Raw genomic sequence first — 25,179 nt, forward strand, 5'->3', positions numbered from 1 at the left:
AAATTATTATCTGAAATTCTCTAGACAAAAAAAATACAATCATATGAAGTAGAGACAAAAAAAAAATACAATTATATGAAGTTGTCAATTGTATATTCCTGTTCTCGTTAAGAGTTTTTAAAATTAGTTTAATTTAATCTTCAAAATATTGAATAGATAAAGGAATTTTCATTCTTTAAATTTAAACTTTTTTAACTATGTTTTTTGGAATAATATTTTTCAAAAAGAAAAAAACTAGTGTGTAAGCAAAATTCATGCATATATATATTTTTTAAATAAAAATAATAATAACCAAAGACTCGTATTTTATTCTTAAAAGGAGGGCAATCCGTTATAATGTTTTCTCTTTTCACCAACCCAGTGCCACTTGTCCTCTTAATATGCACACATGCTCCAGAACCATAGTCAAACACCTGGATAATTACACTCTCTGTGTGATTGTTACCCTCCATTCTTCTCAAAGATCTAAGGAATGTCAGGACCTCAGTGCTGTGAGAACCCACCAACCCTCAGCTCAAGTTGTGGAGCAGGACATGTAGAAGAACTTGGAGGCTTCAAGTCCTACGTTACTGGCTCCCCTGATTCCAAGCTTGCTATCCTCCTTGTCTCTGATATTTTTGGTACCCAGCTCTACTTATGATTTATTTATTTATTTCCAAATTGTATGATTTGGGTATTTCTTGATTAATCTGATGGGTATTTATCTTGGATGGTGAAATTGTGCTGGTGTTTTGTGCTTCTTTTTGTTGGTACCGTCTAAAGGTTGCTCTTTTTTATATTTTTTTTTCCTAATAATCGTCTAGATTTTTGCTTCGTACAAGTGGTTATTGCTTCCTTTGCATTTTGTTCCATTAAAAATAAATTAATTATTATTTGAGCATGTATTTCTTTTCCTGATAATTTTGGTTTATTTTTATCCTATTTTCTTTGAAGATGATTTTAGTTAGCTTTATACGTAAAGATGATATTTAAAAAGTTAAATATAGTTGGTGAATTAGCATGTAATAGAAAAGATTGGAGATAGAGAAATCACGTGGCGGACCCCATTTATATGGGATTAAGGCTAGATGATGGTGATGATAATGTATTCATATGTGTGCATGTTCTCTCATATATGCTTTATAAATCATTCCTACCTTCTAAATCATGTTATTGTCGTATGACTGTATCTAATTCTCATGTATGACTTGATCCTGCAGGATATGAAGCTCCAAATTTGAGGTATTGTTAATTCTAAACTTTACTTATGCAACTATCTGAATGCAGTTTTTCTGGCTATAATTGCTTGAAGTGTTTTCTCTTGACTTTACAACTAGGTGGTTTTTGTTTTTCCTGATGGGCTAGTTCCTTTCTAATTCAATATAGGTTAATTGCTCTATTCATCCAGATCAGGAAATATATTTAAGTTTCCACCACTGCAGAGCGATCCACTGTATGCTCCTCTTGCATTCACTCATGAAATAGAATTCGAAACCTGAGTATTTAATTCGAGACTTGTTAGAATCTGAACATGTATAGTGTTGGCACCCATTTTGGTAATTTGGATCTGGGCTCTAATTGGGCTTGATAAACATTAACATAGTATTATGGGCCAAGAGTATATGGGCCTGAAGAATGATGATGTTTAGGCACTCGGATTGCACAAAAATTGGGTTGAGGATGCAGTGATTAGTTCGGGCTTGGAAGGATGGCTTTAAAGCACTGGATTTGGGTCATGATTGGGCTGAAGGTAATTCGGATCAACAATTCAGATTGAAATAAAGCTTACCAGTGTTATACATGAATAAGGATTGCAGGTAAAGGAACAGTGACGTGGCAGGTTCTAGACAGGGCAAGGCTGCACGCAAAGGCTCATTGATCGGATAGGAATATTTTTGAAATCCTTTGAGACATTTTATGTTAGATAGGATTTATATGTTTACCAGATTTTAGTTAGGAATTAATCTTTATCTAGGAATCTCAATTTGAGTTTAAATTTAGTAGTTAGTGAGAGTTTTATTGTAATTAGAATACTAATTGGTAGGAATTTGTTTACGATATTTTTTATAAATAAACAAAGAGGCATGCTGTACTAGAGGTCCAGCACCCTCAGAATCATTATTATTATTTGTTTACTTTCTCAAGCTTTTCCAAGAATAGCATCCCTACTATTTCTTCTTTCTTTCCTTCTATATTTCTCAATCTCTCTTTCTATCTATTTCTCTCTCTCTATCCTCATTATTTTCCTTTCTTTTCTTGCTATATCTGTTTTCCTCCCTTTTCTATTCTCTTAATCTTTTACTACAATTTATTCATTGAAAAGTCCTTTTAACTAAGGCAATTCTTGAACTCTATGAGGAGTATCACTGTTCTCTTTATCCTCACATCGTCTGAAAGTCAACCCTTGAAAGAGACTATAAGTTGACAATTTTCAATCGAACCATACAATTGGTTCTGGCACGCTCGTTTTCCATCAATTTAAGATCAGATTCTAGGAGCCGATTTTAGGATCAACATTTTTGGCACGCCCGGTGGGACCCATCAGGTGAGTAATTATAGTAAATATGCCTCTAAAGCTAAGAAATTCGAAAGGTGTGACAACAGGTGACAATGCGGATGAAGAGAACCAGCAACTTGGCGTTGGTGATGATGCCGACTTATCTATTCCATCCGATCTTCCTTTGGGTCAGGTACTGGAATTGATTATGCAGAAAATTGATGCCCAGCAAGCACAGATCGGTGAAGTAAGGTCTCAGGTGGGGGAATCAAATCAAATTTTGGTTTCTCAGATACATGAGATGAGGTCGATGACTGGAGAATTAAATCAAATGATGTACGCTCAAATGGAGAAGATGAATCAAAGGCTTGAAACCAGTATATCGGCTAATCAAAATCGACATGATCAAGCCGAAGCATCTCATATTAATGAGTCCATATTTCAGCGTATGACGGCACCATTGATACATATTTCCCAAGGGCCTCGAACAAGCATCGTATCACCAAGTGCAGGAATTGGTATTACTATCGGCAATGTGCCGAATCATACACTCGGTATGCCAATGGGGAATCCACCAATCTTATCAGATTTGCCGGCAGTAAATACTATGTCGGTGTACTAGCCACCAATGAATGATCAGCATAGTCAAAATGTGCAGCGTCCACATGTGCAGCCGATTCACCAGCGAGAGATCAGCAAAAAGTAGTAGGCAACCTAAACCAAGGTAGGGCTAATCCATTGATACGTCCAGCGGCTGCTGGGGGGCAAGTAAATGCTGATCATCAAAGGGAGTGGGTTAATCCATTTATTCCTCGGCACCCAAATGATTCTCCAGGAAGAAATGCAGGGATTGATAAGGCTCAGATTTTGGCTTTAATATAGGCTGAAGTAGCACAAGGTCGCAGATGTGCTCGGCCAGTATACAAAAAGCCCTATACTGATCATGTCGATGCTCATGAGTTGCCTAGAAATTATCGGTATTCCGATTTTTCTATGTACAGTGGCAAAGAAAATTTCTCTACGGTGCAGCATATTGCAAGGTTCACCGCACAATGTGGAGAAGCAGGTCCTAGCCCTTGGTTAAGGATGGGGTTATTTTCTAGCTCTCTTACCGGAGCGGCGTTTGAATGGTACAACAACTTATCGGCCAATTCTATTCAGACTTGGGATGAGATGGAGGAGGCGTTCTATACCCAATTCTACTGAACAGAGACAAAAGCTACACTGGTAGACATATCTCGATTATCTCAGTTGCCGAGTGAATCGGTTGAGACTTTTGTTGCCAGGTTCAGAAAGGTTAAACTCAAATGCCGAGTAAGTTTGCCAGAACCAGAATACATCAAGTTGGCATTAAATGGTCTAGACATTGAACATCGTAAGAGGTTTGATGGGGTTGAGTTTCAAAATCTCTTTGATTTGGCAGACAGGGCTTCTCGGTATGAGGAAATACTTAAAGAAGAGAAAGAGAGGAAGAATTCTTCTAAGGGTACTTGGTACAAGGACCCTAATTATGAGATATTTTCAGCAGAAGTTGGAGATGAATTAGAAGTTGACGTTGCAGAAGTCAATATCAAAAAGCCATACGTTTGTGAGGCGTTGGTTAAACCTAAACCGACCACGGGGGGCAATGCATCAACATCAATATCGGCAACAAGGAAAGGTCCTGCCAATACCGGGAAAAGTTATTCTTTCGACTTGTCGAAAGCAGATCAAATCTTTGATCACTTGATGGCCGATAAAATGATATCTTTGCCTAAAAGGTATAGGATTCCATCGGCAAGTGACTTGAAAGGAAAATAGTATTGTAAGTATCATAACTCTTGGAACCATGCTACTAATGATTGTACTGTTCTACGAGGTGTGTTGCAGAAAGCTATTGACAAAGGTACTTTAAAATTCCCGAAGAAAACTTCAGAGACTATGAAGGTAGATTCTAATCCATTTCCTACAATCACATCTACAAATGTGATAAGCTTAGCCAAGCGAGAGAATCGGCAGGAGGCTGAAAAGATATCTGGTGAGTTCCTTTCATCAACTGCGACACCTGAAAAGATGGCAGAATTGCAGAAGCAATTAAGGGAGGCTCAATTAGCCTTGATTGACCATAGTTGTTGCCCAAATTGCAAAGGAAAGCAAAAACCAAAGGAAGATGTGCCAATGGAGGTTAAACCAAAGAAGAAAGGAATTCTTGAAAGGCTTATTTTCCCATTGAAGCCTGGGGAGGAGCCTCGGCAAGGTGGTCCCAGCAACGGCCATTTGAAAGCGAGAAGGCCAACTCGGCAAGTGGAATCTAGCCGATTTCATTCCCAAAATCGGCATCCCAGTTTCAAGAGGCAGTCGTCGGTTCAGTCAGAAATTTGGGTACAGAAAGGAGCCGATTCATATAGAGTACAAACTGTAAAACTAAGGACGGACTCAACTGAAAATAGATGGACTCGAGTTAATCATCCAAAGTTCCCTAAAGTTCAACAATATCAGAATAGGGGCCTAACTTGATCTCAGAAGCGTAGGGAACAAAGGAGAAGGGCTGAGGAAAAAAGGAAAGCTGAGGGAGGAAGCAAAGTAGTGCAAGCCGAGGAATTCGGCATTCCAAATAAAGATGAGGAACACCAGCTGACGTGGCCTAGACGCAACAATGAGTTCAAAATTCAGTTTGACAGTTTCTCAGATGAGATGTCATGTAACATGGCATTTGTATTACTAGCAATGTTCCAGGCTCCATCGGCATAAAATGCAAGTACTGAGAAGAATGAGAAGGAAACTCAGCTGATTCGGAATTTATCAATTCTTTCCTCAGAATCGGCAGAGAAGGTAGTCTTTGAAAAACCTTTGTTAGCAATGACTCAACAACTCAGGCCTTTGTATGTTAAGGTATGGGTAGAAGGTCAACCAATCAATCGAGTCTTGGTAGACAATGGCTCGGTTCTGAATGTTATTCCAGCAAACACATTGAAGAAACTCGGCAAGAGTATGGAAAATGTTATTCCTACTGATGTAGCAATTTGTGGTTTCAACGGAGGCTCTACTAGCACTAAGGGTATCCTTCCCTTAGAAGTAAAAGTTGGAGGTAGGACATCTTTTGCGGCATTCTTTATTATTGAATCCATGGCTTCCTATAATTTGTTATTAGGCCGTGATTGGATTCATCCAAATATGTGTATCCCATCATCATTACACCAGATGCTGATTTTTTGGGATGGAGATAAAGTGAAAATAGTAAATGCCGATGATAAGCCATTTGGGGCAAAAGTGTATTTGGCAGATGCTGTTTTGTATGACGAAGAATGTGTTCCTATTCGATTTGTGGGAACAGGAGCCGACGGAAGACCAACCTCGGCAACCATGAGAAGAAGTCTTGCTGACCATGAAATCGGCGAGTTGCAGTAGGAGAATTCCAGGCTGAAGGTAGAACTCCCTCGACTTGCTATAGTTGAACAAGTTGTTGATGGAAGCGAAACTTGAAAGGGAAGCTGCTCAGCAGCAGGCCTTTAGGGCCGCTTGCATTAGGCTACAAGCATATATAGCCGAAAAACAGCTAGAAAAAGAAGCAATAATAGAGCCAGGACCATCGGTTAATCTTACTGAGATCTATCGGTTCAGTAATGAAAAGTTGGATGCAATTCAGTTGGAAGACTTGGAGTTAGCACCAGCTAAGCTCGATGATCTAAATGCAGAAACTCAGGATCCATTAAAGGAGGTGAATTTAGGCACTGACGCAGAGCCTAGACCAACTTATATCAGTGCATTGTTAGAACCAGAATTACAAGCCGAGGTTATCGGCATGTTGAAATAATACAGTGACTGTTTTGCTTGGAATTATGAGGAAATGCCAAGTTTATCCAGAGATTTGGTGGAACATCGGCTGCCCAGTAAAGATGGCTACAAGCCATATAAACAGCCACCTCGTCGAATGTCTCAAGAGGTGGTAGAAAAAGTCAAGGTGGAAATCGAACGATTGCTGGATGCTGGCTTCATTCGAACTACAAGGTATGTTGAATGGTTATCAAATGTAGTCCCTGTTATTAAGAAGAATGGAAAATTACGTATATGTGTTGATTTCCGAAACATAAACCTTGCAACTCCAAAAGATGAGTATCCAATGCCGATTGCCGATCAACTGATTGATGCAGCGGCAAAGCACCAAATTATGTCTTTTATGGATGGACACTCAGGTTATAATCAGATTTATATAGCTGAGGAGGATATTCCAAAGACAACCTTTAGGTGTCCCGGATCAATTGGAACTTTTGAATGGGTGGTAATGCCTTTTGGGTTAAAGAATGCTGGTGCCACATATCAGCGAGCCATGAATTCTATTTTCCATAATATGCTCGGTAAGTTTATGGAGGTATATATTGATGATGTGGTGGTGAAATTAGCAACGAAGAAAGAGCACTTAGTCCACCTCAAAGCATCTTTTGAGAGGATGAGGGCTCATAAGCTAAAAATGAATCCAATAAAGTGTGCTTTTGGAGTATCGGCAGGAAACTTTTTGGGTTTCTTGGTTCATCAAAGGGGTATAGAAATCGATAGGAATAAAGCTAAGGCAATTATTGATGTCAGTGCGCCGAGAAGCAAGAAACAATTGTAGAGGTTACTTGGGCAAGTGAATTATCTTAGGAGATTTATTGCTAATACAGCTGGGAAGTTACATGTGTTTTTCCCGCTACTCAAATTGAAGCCGATGGAAGAATTCAAATGGGATGATACATATCAAAGGACATTTGACCAGATTAAGAAATACTTGTCGAGTCCTCCAGTCATGATGCCACCAAGGAAGAAATGGTCGATGAAATTATATTTATCGGCTGCTGAAGAATCCATTGGAGCTATGTTAGCACAAGAGAATGAAGCAGGAAGTGAGCAAGCAATATATTATCTCAGCTGAGTTTTAACTCCAGTCGAGTGTAGATATACACCGATTGAGAAATTATGTGTGGCTTTGTATTTTGTAGCAATGAAATTAAGAGTCTATATGTTGCCTGTTTTGGTTTATATTGTTTGTCAAACCGATCTTATAAAGTATATGTTATCAAGGCCATTAATCAAAGGCCGGATTGGCAAGTGGGCTTTGGCACTAACGGAGTTCAACTTTACATATGTTCCACAAAAGGTAACTAAGGGAAGAGCATTGGTAGATTTTCTTGTTGATCATCCCTCGCCTGAAATTGAGTCACAAGTATTTGATGAGCTTGACTTGGCATCCATATTCATGACTCCATGGACTTTAATGTTCGATGGGTCGAGTACCAGTGAAGGCTCAGGAGCTGGCATCATGATAATATCCCCAACAGGGAGTCAAATTTCGTTTTCCTTCTTTTTGGATTTCAGGTTCTCAAATAATCAAGCCGAGTATGAAGCATTGATTATCGGCTTGGAAATTCTGCTAGAAATGGCAATCAAAGATGTCCACATTGTGGGAGATTCGAGTTTAGTGATTAATCAAATCTCAAAAGACTTCAGATGCTTGAATTGGCAATTAAGATCATTCCATTCATTGGCAACCCAATTTCATAATGTGACTTTGGAATATAAACCAAGGGCCATGAATAAAATAGCTAATGATTTAGCACAGACTGCTTCAGGAGTCAGGGTGCCGAGTGGTATGAAGGAAAGAATAATGAAGATTACACGCCGATCTCTTCCATTAGCTGAAGCAAGAAATCAAATTATGGAAGAAGTCTTTGCCATTGATGTTGCCGAGTTGGATGATGATGATTGGCGAATCCCTTACATCCTGTTCTTGCAACATCCAACTCTAGAAGTCGATAGAAGAATAAAAAGAAGTGCAGTCGATTATGTTCTTATGGATGGAGATCTTTATAGAAGATCGGCTGATGATGGATTATTATTTCAGTGTATTAGCAAGTTTGAGGGTTTGAAGATTATGACCGAGGTACATGAAGGGATATGTGGAGCTCACCAAGCCGGCATAAAGATGAGATGGTTGATACGCCGATATGGATATTATTGGCCTGGAATGAGAAAAGATTGTATGACTTCTGCAAAAGGCTGTATAGACTGTCAAAAGCATGGCCCAATGCAGTGGGTTCCAGCAATAGAAATGCAATTATTAGTTAAACCATGGCCTTTCAGAGGTTGGGCCATGGATCTAATCGGTAAGATTAATCCTCCTTCATCAAAAGGTCATCATTGGATTATTTTAGCTACTGATTATTTTACTAAGTGGGTTGAAGCCGAGGAATATGTTTCAGTAACTCATAACACTGTGATACAGTTTCTAGAGCGACATATCTTTCATCGATTTGTTTTACCAGAAGCAATTGTTGCCAATAATGGGTCTGTGTTTCGAGCAAATGAAGTATTACAACTCGGCATTGATATGCAAGTGAAAATGGTTACCTCAACACCCTATTATGCTCAAGGGAATGGCCAAGCAGAAGCTTCGAATAAAGTTGTGATTGAAATTATTGAAAAGATGATAAAAGACAAGCCGAGGCGTTGGCATGAAGCCCTTTCAGAAGCCTTATGGGCCTATAGAAACTCAAAAAGGACAAGTACGGGAACAACTCCATATCGGCTAACATTTGGTCATGATGCGGTGTTGCCGATGGAGTTAAACGTAAAATCGGCGAGGGTAGCTTTGCAACATAATCTCATACCTGCCGATTATAACGAAGCTATGCTTGCCGAGTTGGAAGACTTAGATGAAGTCTAGAAACTTGCTTTGGATCACCTTATGGTCCATAAAGCAAAAGTAATGAGGGCTTACAACAAAAGGGTGAAGTTCAAGTCATTTGCAGAAGGTGATATGGTATGGCAAACAATTCTTCCATCTGGGAAGGTGGATAGAGTTTATGGCAAGTGGTCACCTACTTGGAAGGGTCCATATTTGGTTCATCAAGTATTGCATGGAGGCGCTTACAGGTTAAAAGATCTAGATAGTGAAATCCATGAGAGACCAATAAATGGAAGGTACCTGAAGAAATATAATCCAACTATTTTTAAACTTATGGAGGAAAAGAAAACCTCCATTAAGTGAAAATAAATTGGATTGTATTGTTTCGTTTTTATGTAAGTTGTTTTGAAGCTATAAATCAGAATAAAGATATAGCAAAATAAAGTTCTAGAGGTCATTATAGCAAATACTGTTCAAAACATCAAATCATGCCCCATGAAAAATAAGATTGTTCAAAACCATATTACAGACCATTGTAAATAGAAAGAGATAATTGTTCAAAGTCGGGTAAAGTATGTGTAAAAATCTTCAAATTTGGCCTTGAAATCGACCCAGGAGGTGGTGGTTTGTTGGAGCTTGGCCTCCGCTTGTTTTTTAGATCGCTCCAACTGAGGCAATTAGGTCTGCAGCACCTTGAACTTGGGAGCAACAGTTTCAGCTTGGATTTTTAATTCCATCACTTTGTCATTAAGCTGGGTTTTGTCTAGCTGTAACTGAGCAAGCTCGGCTAGAAGTTTCTTCTCCCGGGTTTCTAACTTGGCAGCTTGTTTCTTCAAATTTGAGTGGAGTTCTTTGCCCATTTTCAAAGTTCTAGCCAGCTTTTCTTTTTCTTGGGTTTGAGTGGAGTAGTGTTGGAGAACCTAGTTTGACTCGATGAATGCAGTGATGATAGTAGGAATTTGGAGCTGAAAGCTTTTGAAAAAGACCGAATCACTTAAGGAAAATCCAGGGTAGCTACTCAGGAAAGAGAGTGTTTTGGTCAACTCATTTTTGAACGAGGGGGTAAAAGATAGGTTTTGTTGCACCATGTTGAATAACACTTGCACAGCCTGTGTTACCTCTAAAGGAGTATCGGGAGCTAGTCCAGTTGGAATTGCAGGGGATTCAGGATCTAGGGAATCAAACACAGAGTCAAAGAGAGAATCCAAAGTGGTGAATGGTGAACTTGGGTTGGATCTTGCAGGCACAATAGGAGAAGAAGGGTCTTTCTACACCTGCAATATATTGAATCAGTTTCAATCGTTATAAATAAGTAAATATCATGTTCATTTTAGACACTTACTTCCTCGGAGTCTCCAATCTATTCTTTCATTGGGGTTGAAGTTAAATGTTGAGAGGAAGCTGGAGAGATCTTTCCTGAAGGTTTTTGTTCTTGATCCACTGAAAACTCAATCTTTTCCTTTTCAATGGTGTCTACAGTAAAATCTCTACTTGATTTTTGCTCTGAAGAAGGTGGAGTTTCCTGAAATTTATGCCGAGTTAGTCATAATGGTTGACCAGAAATGTAATCAGGCGTTAAGGAATTTTACCATGGGAGTTTCAGTGGTCGGTTTCTTTTTCTTGGACACAACCTGATCCTCATCTTCGTCTTCATCATCATCAATCAAGACGAAGTGTCTTTTGGCCCTTGATTTTCTAGCAGTCTTTTTTCCCACAGTTTTCTTTCTCATTTTCTTCTGGAATAAAAGAATTAGAGAGTGGTATGCATAGAAGAATGGTTAAAGTTTGATTATAAGTACTACCTGAGTAACAGCTACAGGAGGTATGCTTTGAAGAGGAGTGTAGAGATCAGGTGGAGTTGATGCTGACAAGGGTGGATTTGTTCCTTCTGGTGCAGAGGGTGGAGCACCTGCAGTTTTTTTTTATTATATAAAAGAAAAGAAAAATAACAAATCCATATTATAGTATGGTTGTTGATTAGTACAAATAAAGATCACAACTTACTCTGCCGAAAGCGTGATCTAGTTCTACCTGCTGGAGTTGTAGGTGGAACATGACTGGTGGATTTAATGGGCTTATTCTCTTGTGTAAGAGTTGTGGTAAGAACAACAGGTGTGATGTTTTCTCCTCCTTGAAAAGAGAGGGAGATGAACTTGTAGGATCCAAGGAGAGTATTGACAAGCTGCACAACCTCTTTTGACCTGGTAAAGCAGATATAGGAAGACCACCATTCTTCGAAGTTTGGGTCAGTGGCTAGTTCTTCTACGAATTCGTTGTATTGAAAATTGGTTAAGAGTGTTTGAAATTTATTTGTCACATCACGGACTTGGTCGCTATCAGTCAACTTCACTCTTTTATGAAAATTCTTGTTATAAGAAGAATGAGGGGGTAATGGAATTAGCTGAGTCAATCCAAACTACTTGGCTAATTGTGCAGGGTTATAGAACTCTACCCCAGTCCGACTCTTTGCATGGTGGGGAGCAATGGTATTGCAAGAAATATCTCTGGCAGTCAAGAAATGGCCCCAAGCAGTCTTGTGTAGTTCAATTTGTTCTACTGAGGAATCGGCAGTTAAAGGAAGCAACCAAGAGGGAACCAAAAGACAGTCTGAAAAGGGAAGGAATTGAGGGTGTACATTGATGATAAAAGAATTAAAAACAATCAAGGAATGATTATTCCTTGGGTTTAGTTCGGGCATACCCAAAAGAAATTAGGGAGTCACTTGTTGAGAGATGAATTTTGGGGGACAATTCAGGAAAGTAAGCATGTAACCAAAATTGATAAAGCCAGAAAGGTCCTCCAGACTGAGAGAAACTTGAGACAGTGAGGTCCGATAAACCTCTGTATAAAGATGCTAACAGGAATGAAGCTAATGCCATGGATTTTCCTTTAGACAGTGCTATGGCTAACTGGGTGAGATCTTTAGTACTTTGGATTGCAGGGGCACACAAGAAATGTCCACATAACCACAACAATAGAAAGCCTATGTGTTCCTGTTCAGTTACTTTAGTTTCAGGTTCTCCAATCATTTCTTTGAGGAATGGTCCGTGAGATTGGACGTGATGTTTAGAGCCGTCTTGTTCAGGAAAGTAAAAATTGGTTTCTAGGTCTTGAAGAAGGTAATTGATATCATCACCTCCCGGTTTGAGTCCAGTTAGAACACAAACGTCCCTAAGGGTTGGGGCCACCATCCCACAGCGTAGATGTAACGAATTGGTGGTGGGTGACCAGAAGTGTAAAGATGCAAAAAACAGTGGTTTGTCTAGAGTAAAAGAAAGCTTACTGAGTTGTATGATGTCAAAGATGCCTATGCGCTTCCATAGATCACCTTTAGCCACAGACACATGATCCACCCACTCATTCCATTGGGGCATGGGAGGATGCCAATTCCTGATTGACAGAGACGGTCTCTCACCTTTAGCAGTCTGATACACAGGTTTGAGAAAAGGAAGTTGGTTTTCCCCTTGAGGGTAAAAAGGAGACAAAGATGGAGGAAATCGATTGACAAATGCTGGACCAAGACCCTTAGCATTATTTGCTAAATCGATAAGTGTGGTATTGTTCAGTTCAGAAGATGGTAGGGTTTTGAGGGTACTCTTGGTCATTTGGGTATGAGATGTCGATGCTAGTATAGGAGATTCTAGATTAAGACCTGGATGTTGTTTTTTCGAAGACATATTGTAAAGGAAGAAAAGGGTTTTCTGATGGAGATGAGAAATTTTGGAAGAAGAGTTTGGCCGATACAGATTTGTTTTGGTAAATGAATCGTGGGTGGTTAGAAGAAGAAGAGTTTACGGCAGTATTAATTACGGATTAGATAGGTAATGTCAATCGGCAGTTTTTGGGAACTGATAACATGATGGGGTTTGGAGTCTATATGGTGTGTATGGGGTAAGTTGCAATGGGTGCGTAGTTTAAACTTTTGGAAGCCTAAGTTCCAAATGGCTACCAAAACTTGGGGGGCATTGTTGGCACCCATTTTGGTAATTTGGATCTGGGCTCTAATTGGGCTCGATAAACATTAACATGGTATTATGGGCCAAGAGTATATGGGCCTGAAGAATAATGATGTTTAGGCACTCGGATTGCACAAAAATTGGGTTGAGGATGCAGTGATTAGTTCGGGCTTGGAAGTATGGCTTTAAAGCACTGGATTTGGGTCATGATTGGGCTGAAGGTAATTCGGATCAACAATTCAGATTGAAATAAAGCTTACCAGTGTTATACATGAATAAGGATTGTAGGTAAAGGAATAGTGACGTGGCAGATTCTAGACAGGGCAAGGCTGCACGCAAAGGCTCATTGATCGGATAGGAATATTTTTGAAATCCTTTGAGACATTTTATGTTAGATAGGATTTATATGTTTACCATATTTTAGTTAGGAATTAATCTTTATCTAGGAATCTCAATTTGAGTTTAAATTTAGTAGTTAGTGAGAGTTTTATTGTAATTAGAATACTAATTGGTAGGAATTTGTTTACGATATTTTCTATAAATAAACAAAGAGGCATGCTGTACTAGAGGTCCAGCACCCTCAGAATCATTATTATTATTTGTTTGCTTTCTCAAGCTTTTCCAAGAATAGCATCCTTGCTATTTCTTCTTTCTTTCCTTCTATATTTCTCAATCTCTCTTTCTATCTATTTCTCTCTCTCTCTATCCTCATTCTTTCCCTTTCTTTTCTTGCTATATTTGTTTTCCTCCCTTTTCTATTCTCTTAATCTTTTACTATAATTTATTCATTGAAAAGTCCTTTTAACTAAGACAATTCTTGAACTCTAAGAGGAGTATCACTGTTCTCTTTATCCTCGCATCGTCTGAAAGTCAACCCTTGAAAGAGACTACAAGTTGACAATTTTCAATCGAACCATACAATTGGTTCTGGCACGCCCGTTTTCCATCAATTTAAGATTGGATCCTAGGAGCCGATTTTAGGGTCAACATATAGTAAATGGAAAATGTTTAAGTAACTGAAAGTTTTCATGCGAATGGGGAGTCGAACGCTCCCCAATCGTTTAATGGTTGAGATGGTACTCATGTTTGGGAGCATTCGGCTCTCCATTTGTTTGAAAACTTTCGGTGATCATATCAATGCTCATAGTAAATATGAAGGAAATATGGGGAAAAGATAAAGTCACCTCCATGTATGATGATTGATTACATACCATTTAGCGGGTTTTTATTTGTTATGTTCTTTAATTCATCTAAATACATACCATTTAGTGGGTTTTTACTTGTTATGTTCTTTAATTCATCTAAATTTGCAAATTGCCTTTCAAAAGGCTTTAAGAAATTAAATAACTATTATCCAGGCATTGCATCAAATGTTTTTCACAATCTCTGGATATGATAATATAGTTTGACTATCTAATAAGTTTACCATTAATTTAATTAATTTACCATTGCCTTTATATAGAAATACAGATTTACGTTTCTCATTCAGGGAACAACTGGATCTGTTTTCTTCAATCAGTAGATTTCTTCCAGTTTTGTTGATTTTGTTTACTTTTCAAACTTCTCTTCCATTATTATGAGTCAGATTCATTCATTTTCAAGATAATTGGAGATAGGGTTCCCCACTATGTAATTCAATAAGAAAAAGGGATATGATAAGAGTTTCATGTATATAGTACTTGAATCAGAAAGTGAAATATGGACTATTTGGAGTGTATGTTGTTGCAACTTGATGTTTAGCCTCAAAGAATAACAATAGGGCGAAAGAGTTTGGCTTACATTTCTGCGCAAGTGTGTTATTATGGTGACAATGTTGTAGATGCTATTTAAGTCAGCAAATGGAAGCCTTAGCAGTATGGATGACCAAATTTGCACTATTTATATGCTTCTGGAAGCTAACATCACTAGCTTTCAACTGTTAAGGAAGCTTGCTGACAAAGTTGGAGCTGCTGGATTCTATGTGGTGGTTCCTGACTTCTTATATGGAGATCCCTATGTACTTGATAATGCTGAAAGGCCTTTTCCAGTTTGGATAAAGGATCACGGAGCGGTCAGTTGTCATCTTTATAATACGTTAGAATTAACTGTTATTGATTTTAATTTGGAATTGAATAATCATTGTGGAAAACTGTAAATGTTGTGGTTTCCTTCAGAACATATTTATCTCTGGAGCCAGCCAGAAGTTTCACATTTAATATCATCCAAATATATTGGCTAGTTACTGACCCATTTAGGCATTTATGTCTCATTTTCAGCTGGAAACAATGGTTTTTTCCTTAAAAGTTCACCCATACTGAACTGTGTTTTTTTCTTTATTCTGACCAAGGCCGAAATCAGGAAGACTAATTGCTTAGCTTTTCATAATCCAACATAAGCAGTGTTAAAGCATTGGTGTCTGAAATATTCTTATTGTTTCTGTAGGATAAAGGATTTGAAGAAGCAAAACAAGTAATTTCTGCTCTAAAAAGTAAAGGTGTGTCCAAAATTGGAGCTGCAGGATTTTGTTGGGGCGGTGAGTATTTTTTCCTGGAAAACTGTCATGAAACTCTATAATTTATGTTGCTTTCAACTTCTGCAACTTTTATTCTTTGTTATTGTTATTGGCTAAGGGTCGGCATCTTGGATTCTTAACAGCCAAGGTTGTTGTGGAACTAGCAAAGTGTGACTATATCCAAGCTGCAGTGATGTTACATCCTTCATTTGTCACTTTAGATGATATCCATGGTATGAATTCCATATTAAACCATTCCCAAGTTTTTGGGTTTGAGTTTGTTTTACCAATAATTTAATTGGATACTTAAAGTAGGCTGTTGAGAATCATTTTGATAGCAAGGGGAAGTTAATATCCCTTGAATTTCCATTAAAAAAGAAATTTATCGATATCTTTCGATTTATTTTTTTAGGGGTGGGGAGCATGAGTTCTACTTTTCTCTGTTTTCATGGGGTGGGAAGGGTAAACTAGGGCCATGAGTGGTTTGATTATTTGCTGAAACATTAATAATCTGCACTATCTGCACTATTTCAGGGGTTAAGGTTCCAATTTCCGTACTGGGAGCTGAAATTGACCAAATATCTCCACCGGAACTCTTGAAACAGTTTGACGAGGCCCTAAATGTAAAGCCCGAGGTAGGCAATCATGCTAATACTTCATTTATATATTTAGGCAAAATGTAAAAGATGAAAATAAAACAAAGAAATAAATTGAACTTTATCAGATTTGAAATAACCACCTGAACTATCAATTTGGAAAATAACCCCTATGCTTTTATAAAAGTCTGTAAATTACCACCTGCCATACATTATCCATTAGAAAAAAGGGCCCGCTGCGGGTTTGGGGAGAGTCAGATATATGCAGTCTTATCCATTAGAAAGTGGATGAAAAAGAAGTTAGCCACATGACATATTAACATTATATTTTTTTATCAACATGTCTTTTTCTGTGGAGTGGACTAAATTACTTTTGGACGATAATTTATGTAGCGATCCATATTTGGGACTCAAATTGAGAAAATTGGGTTGAATTATTTCAACAATACATTCTAGAGCTTTAAGTTAATAGTGGATAATTTTTTCTTTCAAAATCCTTCTTTTACCTCAATTTTTTCGTTTCTATTTCATAAGGACAGCTGCGCAATTTTATGCTATGCTCATAGCTAAATGATCAAAAGAAAGTTATTTGCAAGTATTTGATAGTGCAAGGTTTCTTTTAAGTTCAGGGTGGTTATTTGCAAATGGGATGAATAAAATGAGGGTTTTTGTATTTTGCCTTGTACATTTTCATATGTAGATTCTCAGTTTTTGTTGTCATATTCTGCCTATAGAGATAGCTGCACCGATCTATCTTTCTTGGATTACTAATAGAGTATTTTCTGAAGCAGATGATAAAAAATAAAAATAAAAAAAAAAAAACAACAACAGAATTGAATTTGGAAGGAGATGAATTTATCTTCATCAAGGAGTTTATGTTTCATCTTTTGTAAAATTTTGTTTCAGATACAATGTTCTGTTTATATACTCTCTCAAACAGAATTGAATTTGGATGGAGATGAATTTACCCTTTTAAATCCAACAAGCCTTCATATTTAGTATCTGGATATGTAACGGTTTATTGTTTTAGGATTCCTTTTATTTTGGTTATTTTAGAATTATTTTGCTGGAAATGAACTTCGATGATTGAAACCTGTTGGTGGGTAACCTCTTAAACTTGACAATTGGATCCTTTTTTAATATTGAGATGTATCAAAACAATCTTTTAAAATAATTAGTGGTATGAGAATTGTATGGATGCATGTCAATGTGCAAGAAATTGGGGTGACAATTTAACTCCATACACCCCACCTAATACAGCCATAATCTCGAATTTTTAGTAAGCTACGAGTACATAATAATTCGAGGATATGATAATATGGGCCTCGTGTATCTGCCCCAGTTTTCCCTAATTCCAAATCTTGACTTATAAAACCCTGTTAGAATATTAATAAAGGTAATTGAGGGTTCAGCTTCTGCTATATGGCCTTTATTTAGAATGAGTTCAAGCTCAAATATTTGTATGGAAGTTGTTACACTTGCACACTACTAGATATGGTGGCAACTTTTATTTCAGTCCAGCAATCAATGTCACCAAGTTCTCATTGCAGGTTGATGGCTTTGTGAAGATATTTCCGGGAGTTGCACATGGCTGGAGCATGAGGTACAAGGATGAAGATGAAGCAGCTGTGAAGTGTGCAGAAGAGGCTCACCGGGATATGTTGGATTGGTTTGTTAAGTATCTAAAGTAAGAACATTATTAGATTATATGAATACTTTTTTGATGCGTAATAACTTGTCTACCGCCACGTGAATAATTGGATATGTTGGATGTTACTTCAATTATCATAAGTAACAGTATGGGTTAAATTATGGAACAATTTGATGTGTAGTACCTTATTAGCCATCACACAAGAGTTTGATAATGTGTGGTAATTCGAAAGTATATGAAATTTCTGTTTGCTTTCATTATTTTGAAAGCTTTGAAGACTAGAATTGCTTGTACTCCTTCCTCGATTTATGGTTTGATCGGAAGATGTTAAAGAATGAGCAGAAATTGTGATGTGGAATGATGGTTTCACATAGTAGATCATGTCTTACAAAGTGGCAAAGAAAGGACACTGGATGCTCTTACGTAATTGTGAAGGATGGCTTGATTTTGGACCAAGGCCTATGCAAGGTGAGGCTTGTGGTAGTGGACAACACCCTGACCCTTTGCCTTTGGGGCTCAAATATTCGAGAGGGCATCTGTTCATTTTCCTTTAGATAGGCACTCATCCTCCTCTTACCTGGAAATGGTTTATTATGTGTACCTAAAATTAGCGGTCCATGCGACTGTGTTAGAGGTGGGTTGACAACACAGCTAGAAGGGTGGGTGGCGTCGGGCAGTGTAGCAATGTCGTGGTGGTATTGGTAAGGTGTCCAGTATCATTTCAAAGTTTTTTGGGTATTGGTGGTGGAGGTGATGGTGATTGTTGGAAAAATAATCTCTGAAGTTAATGGCAACCCTTCTTGGAACTCCAGCTCAAAAGGGTATCCATTGTTGAAAAATGTTGAGTGCTACCTCTTTACAGTTTGTATATAATCTGAAAAGAATATATATTGAGTTAAGCAAGTTCCATTCAACCTTGATTACCTTTTTAAGAGGATTATGTGTATAAAAGAATTGTTTGATTCTACTGAATTAGTTCTTGTGGCTCAAGTCATTGTTTGTCTTGAACCAGCGGGATGAGAAAACTGACCAGAGTTCTCAAACACCTCCAAGTTGGGGCTTAAATCATAAACGATGATATCGTATGTTTTTTGTCAAAGTAATTGTGAAGGAATAACATTACTTATGGTAAAAAATGGAGGTGGTATCGGGAACAAAGAAAAGGAAATTCTAGGACAGATTGAGGGAAAAGAATTATTTAGTACTGGAGTGATAAAGTACAACAAATAAAAATAAATAAATAAAGATTGAGTTTCAAATATTAACAAGAAAGTAAGAAACAAGAGCACTTAAAAATACATAATATTTAATTATAAAGCTAAAACTAAACAGTATGCATTAAATGATTTTTATGAAAAATTAGTAACAAAAGATGGTAAAACAACTATTTACACGTTTTTTCGAAATTTCAATTTAATAATTGTGACAAGACATGTGACCAGTGATATCTTATTCTAAAAATAAAAAAATTAATGTTCAAATGTTCAAATCTCCGAAAATATTGTATCACAATATTTATATATGTGTGTGTGTGTGTGTGACGACGACTTTTTAAATAAAAAAATAACCATAATTTGAGAACATCAACGGTCAAAATAAGATATTAAATCCAAAAGTTTGACAAGGAAAGTGAGCATGGTTAGTCATTATATATTTGATAATTTGTGACTGTAGAATTGTACCCACCTATTCTTCTCAAAGATCTGAGGGATGTCAGGACCTCAGTGCTGTGAGAACCCACCAACCCTCAGCTCAAGCTGTGGAGAAGGACATGTCCAACAACTTGGAGCCCTCAAGTCTTACGTTACTGGCTCCCCTGATTCCCAGCTTGCTATCCTACTGGTTTCTGATGTTTATGGTATATACTTAGCACTACTTATGTTTTTGTTTTTGTTTTTTTTTTTTTCTTTCAAAATTTATGATTATCCTATATATGTGTGTGTATATATATTTGAAAGTCCAAACAAACATACCCATTGTATTTTTTACCTCACCCGTGTTCGAATACTCAATCTCCCTATAAAAGAGGAGAGTTTTATACCATGTATGTCCATTGATGATGATAAGTTATATTCTCTATTAATAAAAATTTATTTAACAGTTTGGTTTTGTTCGGGTGGGTCCTTTTTTACCCAAATCCGAACCAAATCATTATGACCTATGTCAATTTTTCGTGGATCGTGATCCAACAAACCAATCGTACAGTTTATTGGTTCTAATGTTTTTGTGCGCCTATGTGGTTTATTTGAGCCATATCGATTAATCTGTTGGGTATTTTATCTTGGGTTATGAAAATGTGCTGGGGTTGGTTTTTTAAATAACATCAGACTATCTTGAATTGTGCTTTTTTTGTTGATAGTCGGTACCTATAAAGGCCTTTTTTTTTTTTTCATTTTTTTTTTTTTTTTTAACAATCATCTAGATTATAGTTTCCTTCATTTGCATATTTTCCCATTATAAAAAATTTATTTGAGCACGTATTTCTTTTCCTGATTATTTCGGTTTATTAGTTATCCTGTTTTTTCCAAAGATCTGGGAAAATATATATGTAAAGTTAATATTGGATCTTACGTTCGCATATGTGTGCAGGTGCTCATATATAATTTAGAAATCATTCTTACCTTCTGAATCATGTATTTTTTTTATTTTTTATTTTGGTGAGTCTTAATCATGTAATTGTCATGATCATGGTCAATGTCATATCTAATTCTTGTGTATGACCTGATCCTGCAGGATATGAAGCTCCAAACTTGAGGTATTGTAAATTGTCAACTCTGCTTTTAATATATAATTGCTTGAAATGTTTTCTCTTGATTTCACAACTAGTTGGGTTATTAGTATTTTTTTTCTTCCTGTTGGGCTATTTCGTGTCTAATTTAATATAGGTTGCTTGTTCTCTGTCATCCGATTAGGAAAAAAAATTTAAGTTTCTACCACTGAAGAGTGTATGCTCCTCTTGCATTCACTCATGAAACAGAATTCCAAAACTGAATTTTAAATTGGGGGACTTATTAGAATCCAACAGTGTATTGTAAATATGAAGGAAATATGATTAAAAGATAAAAATCACCTCCATGTATGATGATTGATGACTTACCATTTAGCATGTTTTTGCATTTTTTATTTTTTTTTTCAGAAATTAGGTTTTTAGTTGTTATGTTCCCTAACTCATCGAAAATTGCAGATTACCTTCAAAGACGCGTTCAGAAATGAATTAACTATTATCTAGGCATTGCATCGTGTGGATTTCACAGTCTCTGAGTATGATCATATAGTTTGACTCTAAAATAGGCTTAATTTACCATTGCCTTTATGTAGGAAAATTGGTTTACATTTGTCATTCAAGGAACAACTGGATTTATCGTCTTCAATCAGTAGCTTTCTTCCATTATTGTTGATTTTTTTTTTTTTTTTTCAAACTTTCCTTCCAATATTATGAGTCAAATTCATTACTTTTCAAGAGAATTGGAGATGAGGTTCCCCACTATGTTACATGGATTCGCTTAAATGTGTCATGTATAGTCATCTGTATCCGAGTATTAGATTATATAATCTCCAAATTCAAGCACATAGGAACATGGCTATGTACTCATATTATGTAATTACCTCTTTTACTTTTTGGGATAAAATGGTGCTCATATAAATTGTTCAGCATGGTCATTGGAATAACAAAAGGAATATAACAAGAGATTTTCATGTATATATTATTTGAATCATTGGATAATCTTGTTTGCTACATGTTCAAATGGACATATTGTACCTATACCCCCATATTGACTATTTGGAGTCTATGTCTTGCAACTTGACATTTAGCCTCAAAGAAGTTTGGCTTCAGATGTTTACATTTCTGCACAGTTGTGTTATGTTGGTGACAATGTAGTAAACTCTAATTAAGTCGGCAAATGGAAGGCTTAGCAGTATGAATCTATGGATGACCCAATAGCACTCTTTATACGATTGGAAGCTAATATCGGTAGCTTTCAACTGTAAAAGGAAGCTTGCTGACAAAGTTGGAGCCGCTGGATTCTATGTGGTGGTTCCTGACTTCTTATATGGAGATCCCCATGGAGATAATGCTGAAAAGCCTCTACAAGTTTGGATAAAGGATCACGAACCGGTTAGTTGTCATTGATTTTAATTTGAAATTGAAGTATTGCTGTGGGAAACTTTAATTGTTGTGGTTCCGTCAGAATGTATTATATCTCTGGGGCCTGCCAGAAGTTTTAACATTTAAAGCCAAACAATTATATCGGCTATTTACTGACCCATTCATGTCTCATTTTCAGCTGAAAACGTGATTTTTTTTCTAAAATTTTCAACCATACTGAACCGTGTGCTTTTTAACTTTTTCTGACCAAGGTTGAAATCAGTAAACCTAATTGTTTAATTTTTCATACTCCAACTTAAGTAGTTCTAAAGTTTAGTGTCTGAAATATTTTTATTGTTCCTGCAGAATAAAGGATTTGAAGATGCACAACATGTAATTTCTGCTCTAGAAAGTAAAGGCGTGTCCAAAATTGGAGCTGCAGGCTTTTGTTGGGGCGGTGAGAATTTTTTTCTGGAAAACTGTCATGGATCTCTACAATTTACATTTCTTTCTACTTCAGCAACTTTTTTCTTAATTATTGTAGTTGGCTAAGAGCTGGCTTCTTTAATTCTTGTCAGCCAAGGTGGTTGTGGAACTAGCAAAATATGCCTATATCCAAGCTGCAGTGATGTTACATCCTTCATTTGTCACTCTAGATGATATTCAGGGTATGAAGTCCATCATCGAACCTTTTCCATTTATTTATTTATTTGGTTAAATTTTGTTCTATCAGTAAATTTATCTGGGTACTTAGAGTAGGCCGTTGAAAATCATGTTTGCCTTGAATTTTCTTTCAGAAGAAACTTTCTTGAATATCTTTCCTTTTTTCTTTTAGGGGTGGGATGGGAAGTATGAGTTCTAATTTTTCCGTTTTCATGGGGTGGGAACGGTAAACTTGGGCCATGAGTGGTTTGATTATTTGCTGAAACATTAGTAATCTGCACTATTTCCAGGGGTTAAGGTTCCAATTTCGGTACTAGGAGCTGAAATTGACAACTATTCTCCACCGGAACTCTTGAAACAGTTTGAGGGGGCCCTAAATGCTAAGCCTGAGGTAATTGTCAAGCTAATACTTCATTTATATATGTAGGTAAAATGCCGGGAAAAATAAAAATAAAAAAAATTTGAATGGGGGTTTTGCAATCTTTTGTCCTTTATATGTTCATTAGCAGATTCTCAGTTTTTAGTGGTCATATCCTTCCCTATATTGCTGTAAACCTGTACTCATCTTTCTTTTTTTGATTGCTAATGGAGTGTTTTCTTAAGCAGAGAAAAAAAGAACAAGTTTATGTTTTGTCTTCTTTCAAGTTTTCTTTCAGATACATTTTGTGTTTATATACTTTATAAAACAGAATTGGATTTCGAAGGAGATTCATTTACCCTCTTAAATCCAAAAGGCCCTTATATTTTGTATCCAGATATATAACGCTTTGTTGGTTTAAGATTCCTTGATTTTGGTAATTCAAGAATTATTTTGTTGGAAAAGAAAACTGATAATCGGAAACCTATTGGTGAGTGACCTCTCAAAATTGACAACCGGTTCCTTTTTCAACATTGGGATGTATCAAAACAATCTTTTAAATAATTCTTGATATGAGAATTGTGATGGATGCATGTCAATGTGTGAGAAATTGGGGTGACAAATTAACTCCATAATCTCAAATTTGAAGTAATTAAGCTATGTAGTACATAATAATTGAGGGGTGATGTGTTCTCTTTGCAGGTTGATGGCTTTGTGAAGATATTTCCTGGAGCTACACATGGCTGGACCGTGAGGTACAAGGATGAAGATGAAGTGGCTGTGAAGTCTGCAGAAGAGTCTCACCGAGATATGTTGAATTGGTTTGTTAACTACCTAAAGTAAGAATATTATTAAATTATATGAATAGTTTTTTGATGTGTAATATAAGTGACAATGTGTGAAATTATGGAACAATTTGATGTGTTGTAACTTGCGTAAAAGAGTTTTAAAATGTGTGGTAATTTGAAAGTATCTGGAATTGCTGTTTGCTTTGATAGTTATGAAAGCTTTTGAAGACTAGAATGGTTGTACTCCCTCATTTTTTCTTTTCCATTTTTTTATGGTTTGGTTTAAAGATGTTAAAGAATGAATAGAATTTGTGCTGTGGAATATTGGTTTGACATAGTAGATGACCTGTTTTACATAATTCTGAAGGGTGGCATGAGTTGGCATCTTAGGCAAAACTGAAGTCTTTGATTACGTAACAGCTTTTATATACGAAAAAAACATAAAACAAACTCGAAAATAAAAACGTACTATAATATTTCTAAAATAATTCAAATCAATTCTAAGTACATCAAAATTTTAATTTCATCTATCTTTGCCCTTTTTCTAAAATGATCTCCAGCAATGTGGGCTGACAACAACTAGAAGGGTTGGTATAAGGACTGAGCCAGAATTTCAAGTTAGGGGGGCACGGTGCTATATATATATATATAACAAATATAAAATACAAAAGAAGAAGAAGAAAGAAAATTATTCAAATATGCACGTTAAAAAGAAGAATTTTAACAAATAGAAATAGAAAAAGAAAAAAAGAAAGAAAAATGAGACAACTTTAAAAAAAAAGAAGAAGAAGAAGTTAAGAGTTTCAATTGAGAAAAGAAAATTTAATTTTTTATTTTAAGGAAATTTAAGAAATTTGAAGAGTAAAAGAGAAAAATAAAGAAATAACTTTAGAACCCACAAAATTTGGGGGGGCAGTGAATAAAATTTTTCATATATATAGAAAAAAAAAAAAAAAAAAAAAAAAAAAAAAAAAAATTTACTACATATATTATAGAGGGCGGGGCATGTGCCCCCCGGGCCTTCATTGGTTCCGTCCCTGAGTTGGTGGCGGCAACAGTAAGGTATCGTCTCTCTTTAGTGTCGTTTTAGAGTTTTAGGGTGACGGTGATTGTTAGCAAAGTTAATGGTAACCCATCTTTGAAGATAACCCAACAGTACTCTTCTGGACCTCCAGCTAAAAAGGGTATCCATTATTGGGAAAATGTTGAGTGCTACTGCTACCTCTTTACAGTTTGTACTTGTTCTGCAAAGAAACTAAACTGAAGAGGAAAGCAAGTTCCATTCAACCTAAACATGAGGTCCGAGGAATTGGCTCAAGCGGTGAGGTCACTTGTTCTCCTGCCTCATGTAGCTTCAAGCCTGAATTTAGACTCTTAATGAGTGCAAATAATTTCTCGCCACGCCTCCGTGGTCATATTCCGTGATGGAAAGACGCCTTTCACGGGATTAGTTGGATAAACCAAGTTAACCTA

General features: G+C 36.7%; 2 protein-coding genes across 4 annotated transcripts; both read left to right on the top strand.

The window, feature by feature from the left end:
• Nucleotides 1-361: 361 nt before the first annotated feature.
• Nucleotides 362-18,094, top strand: LOC132275175 (endo-1,3;1,4-beta-D-glucanase-like). Its single transcript, XM_059776589.1, has 7 exons — nt 362-620; nt 1,200-1,221; nt 14,996-15,122; nt 15,494-15,584; nt 15,707-15,796; nt 16,098-16,198; nt 17,710-18,094. Exons 1-7 carry the CDS (start codon nt 473-475, stop codon nt 17,848-17,850), a joined length of 720 nt encoding a protein of 239 aa, XP_059632572.1. The 5' UTR covers nt 362-472; the 3' UTR covers nt 17,851-18,094.
• Nucleotides 18,095-18,171: 77 nt separating this feature from the next.
• Nucleotides 18,172-23,941, top strand: LOC132275177 (endo-1,3;1,4-beta-D-glucanase-like). Of its 3 annotated transcripts, none has more exons than XM_059776592.1 (7): nt 18,172-19,668; nt 20,544-20,565; nt 21,804-21,927; nt 22,264-22,354; nt 22,476-22,565; nt 22,851-22,951; nt 23,621-23,941. In XM_059776592.1, exons 1-7 carry the CDS (start codon nt 19,521-19,523, stop codon nt 23,759-23,761), a joined length of 717 nt encoding a protein of 238 aa, XP_059632575.1. In that variant the 5' UTR covers nt 18,172-19,520; the 3' UTR covers nt 23,762-23,941. The 3 variants fall into 3 exon arrangements, with proteins under 3 accessions (XP_059632575.1, XP_059632577.1, XP_059632576.1); XM_059776594.1 differs by lacking the exon at nt 18,172-19,668 and adding an exon at nt 19,717-20,399; XM_059776593.1 differs by lacking the exon at nt 18,172-19,668 and adding an exon at nt 19,717-20,114.
• The last annotated feature ends 1,238 nt before the right edge of the window (nt 23,942-25,179 follow it).

This window comes from Cornus florida, unplaced genomic scaffold, assembly GCF_030987335.1.
Source record: "Cornus florida cultivar Cherokee Brave unplaced genomic scaffold, ASM3098733v1 CherokeeBrave_3.0.0_Hap2_Chr09, whole genome shotgun sequence".
NCBI classification, from domain to species: Eukaryota; Viridiplantae; Streptophyta; class Magnoliopsida; order Cornales; family Cornaceae; genus Cornus; species Cornus florida.

Excerpts from the sequence above, each read along its gene's own strand:
- LOC132275177 (XM_059776592.1), top strand. The coding sequence starts at position 19,521 with ATGTCAGGACCTCAGTGCTGTGAGAACCCACCAACCCTCAGCTCAAGC. Across the intron at positions 19,669-20,543 it reads ACTGGTTTCTGATGTTTATG|GATATGAAGCTCCAAACTTG; the intron begins GTATATACTTAG and ends CTGATCCTGCAG. Across the intron at positions 22,952-23,620 it reads CCCTAAATGCTAAGCCTGAG|GTTGATGGCTTTGTGAAGAT; the intron begins GTAATTGTCAAG and ends TTCTCTTTGCAG.
- LOC132275175 (XM_059776589.1), top strand. The coding sequence starts at position 473 with ATGTCAGGACCTCAGTGCTGTGAGAACCCACCAACCCTCAGCTCAAGT. Across the intron at positions 15,585-15,706 it reads TGCAGGATTTTGTTGGGGCG|CCAAGGTTGTTGTGGAACTA; the intron begins GTGAGTATTTTT and ends GATTCTTAACAG. Across the intron at positions 16,199-17,709 it reads CCCTAAATGTAAAGCCCGAG|GTTGATGGCTTTGTGAAGAT; the intron begins GTAGGCAATCAT and ends TTCTCATTGCAG.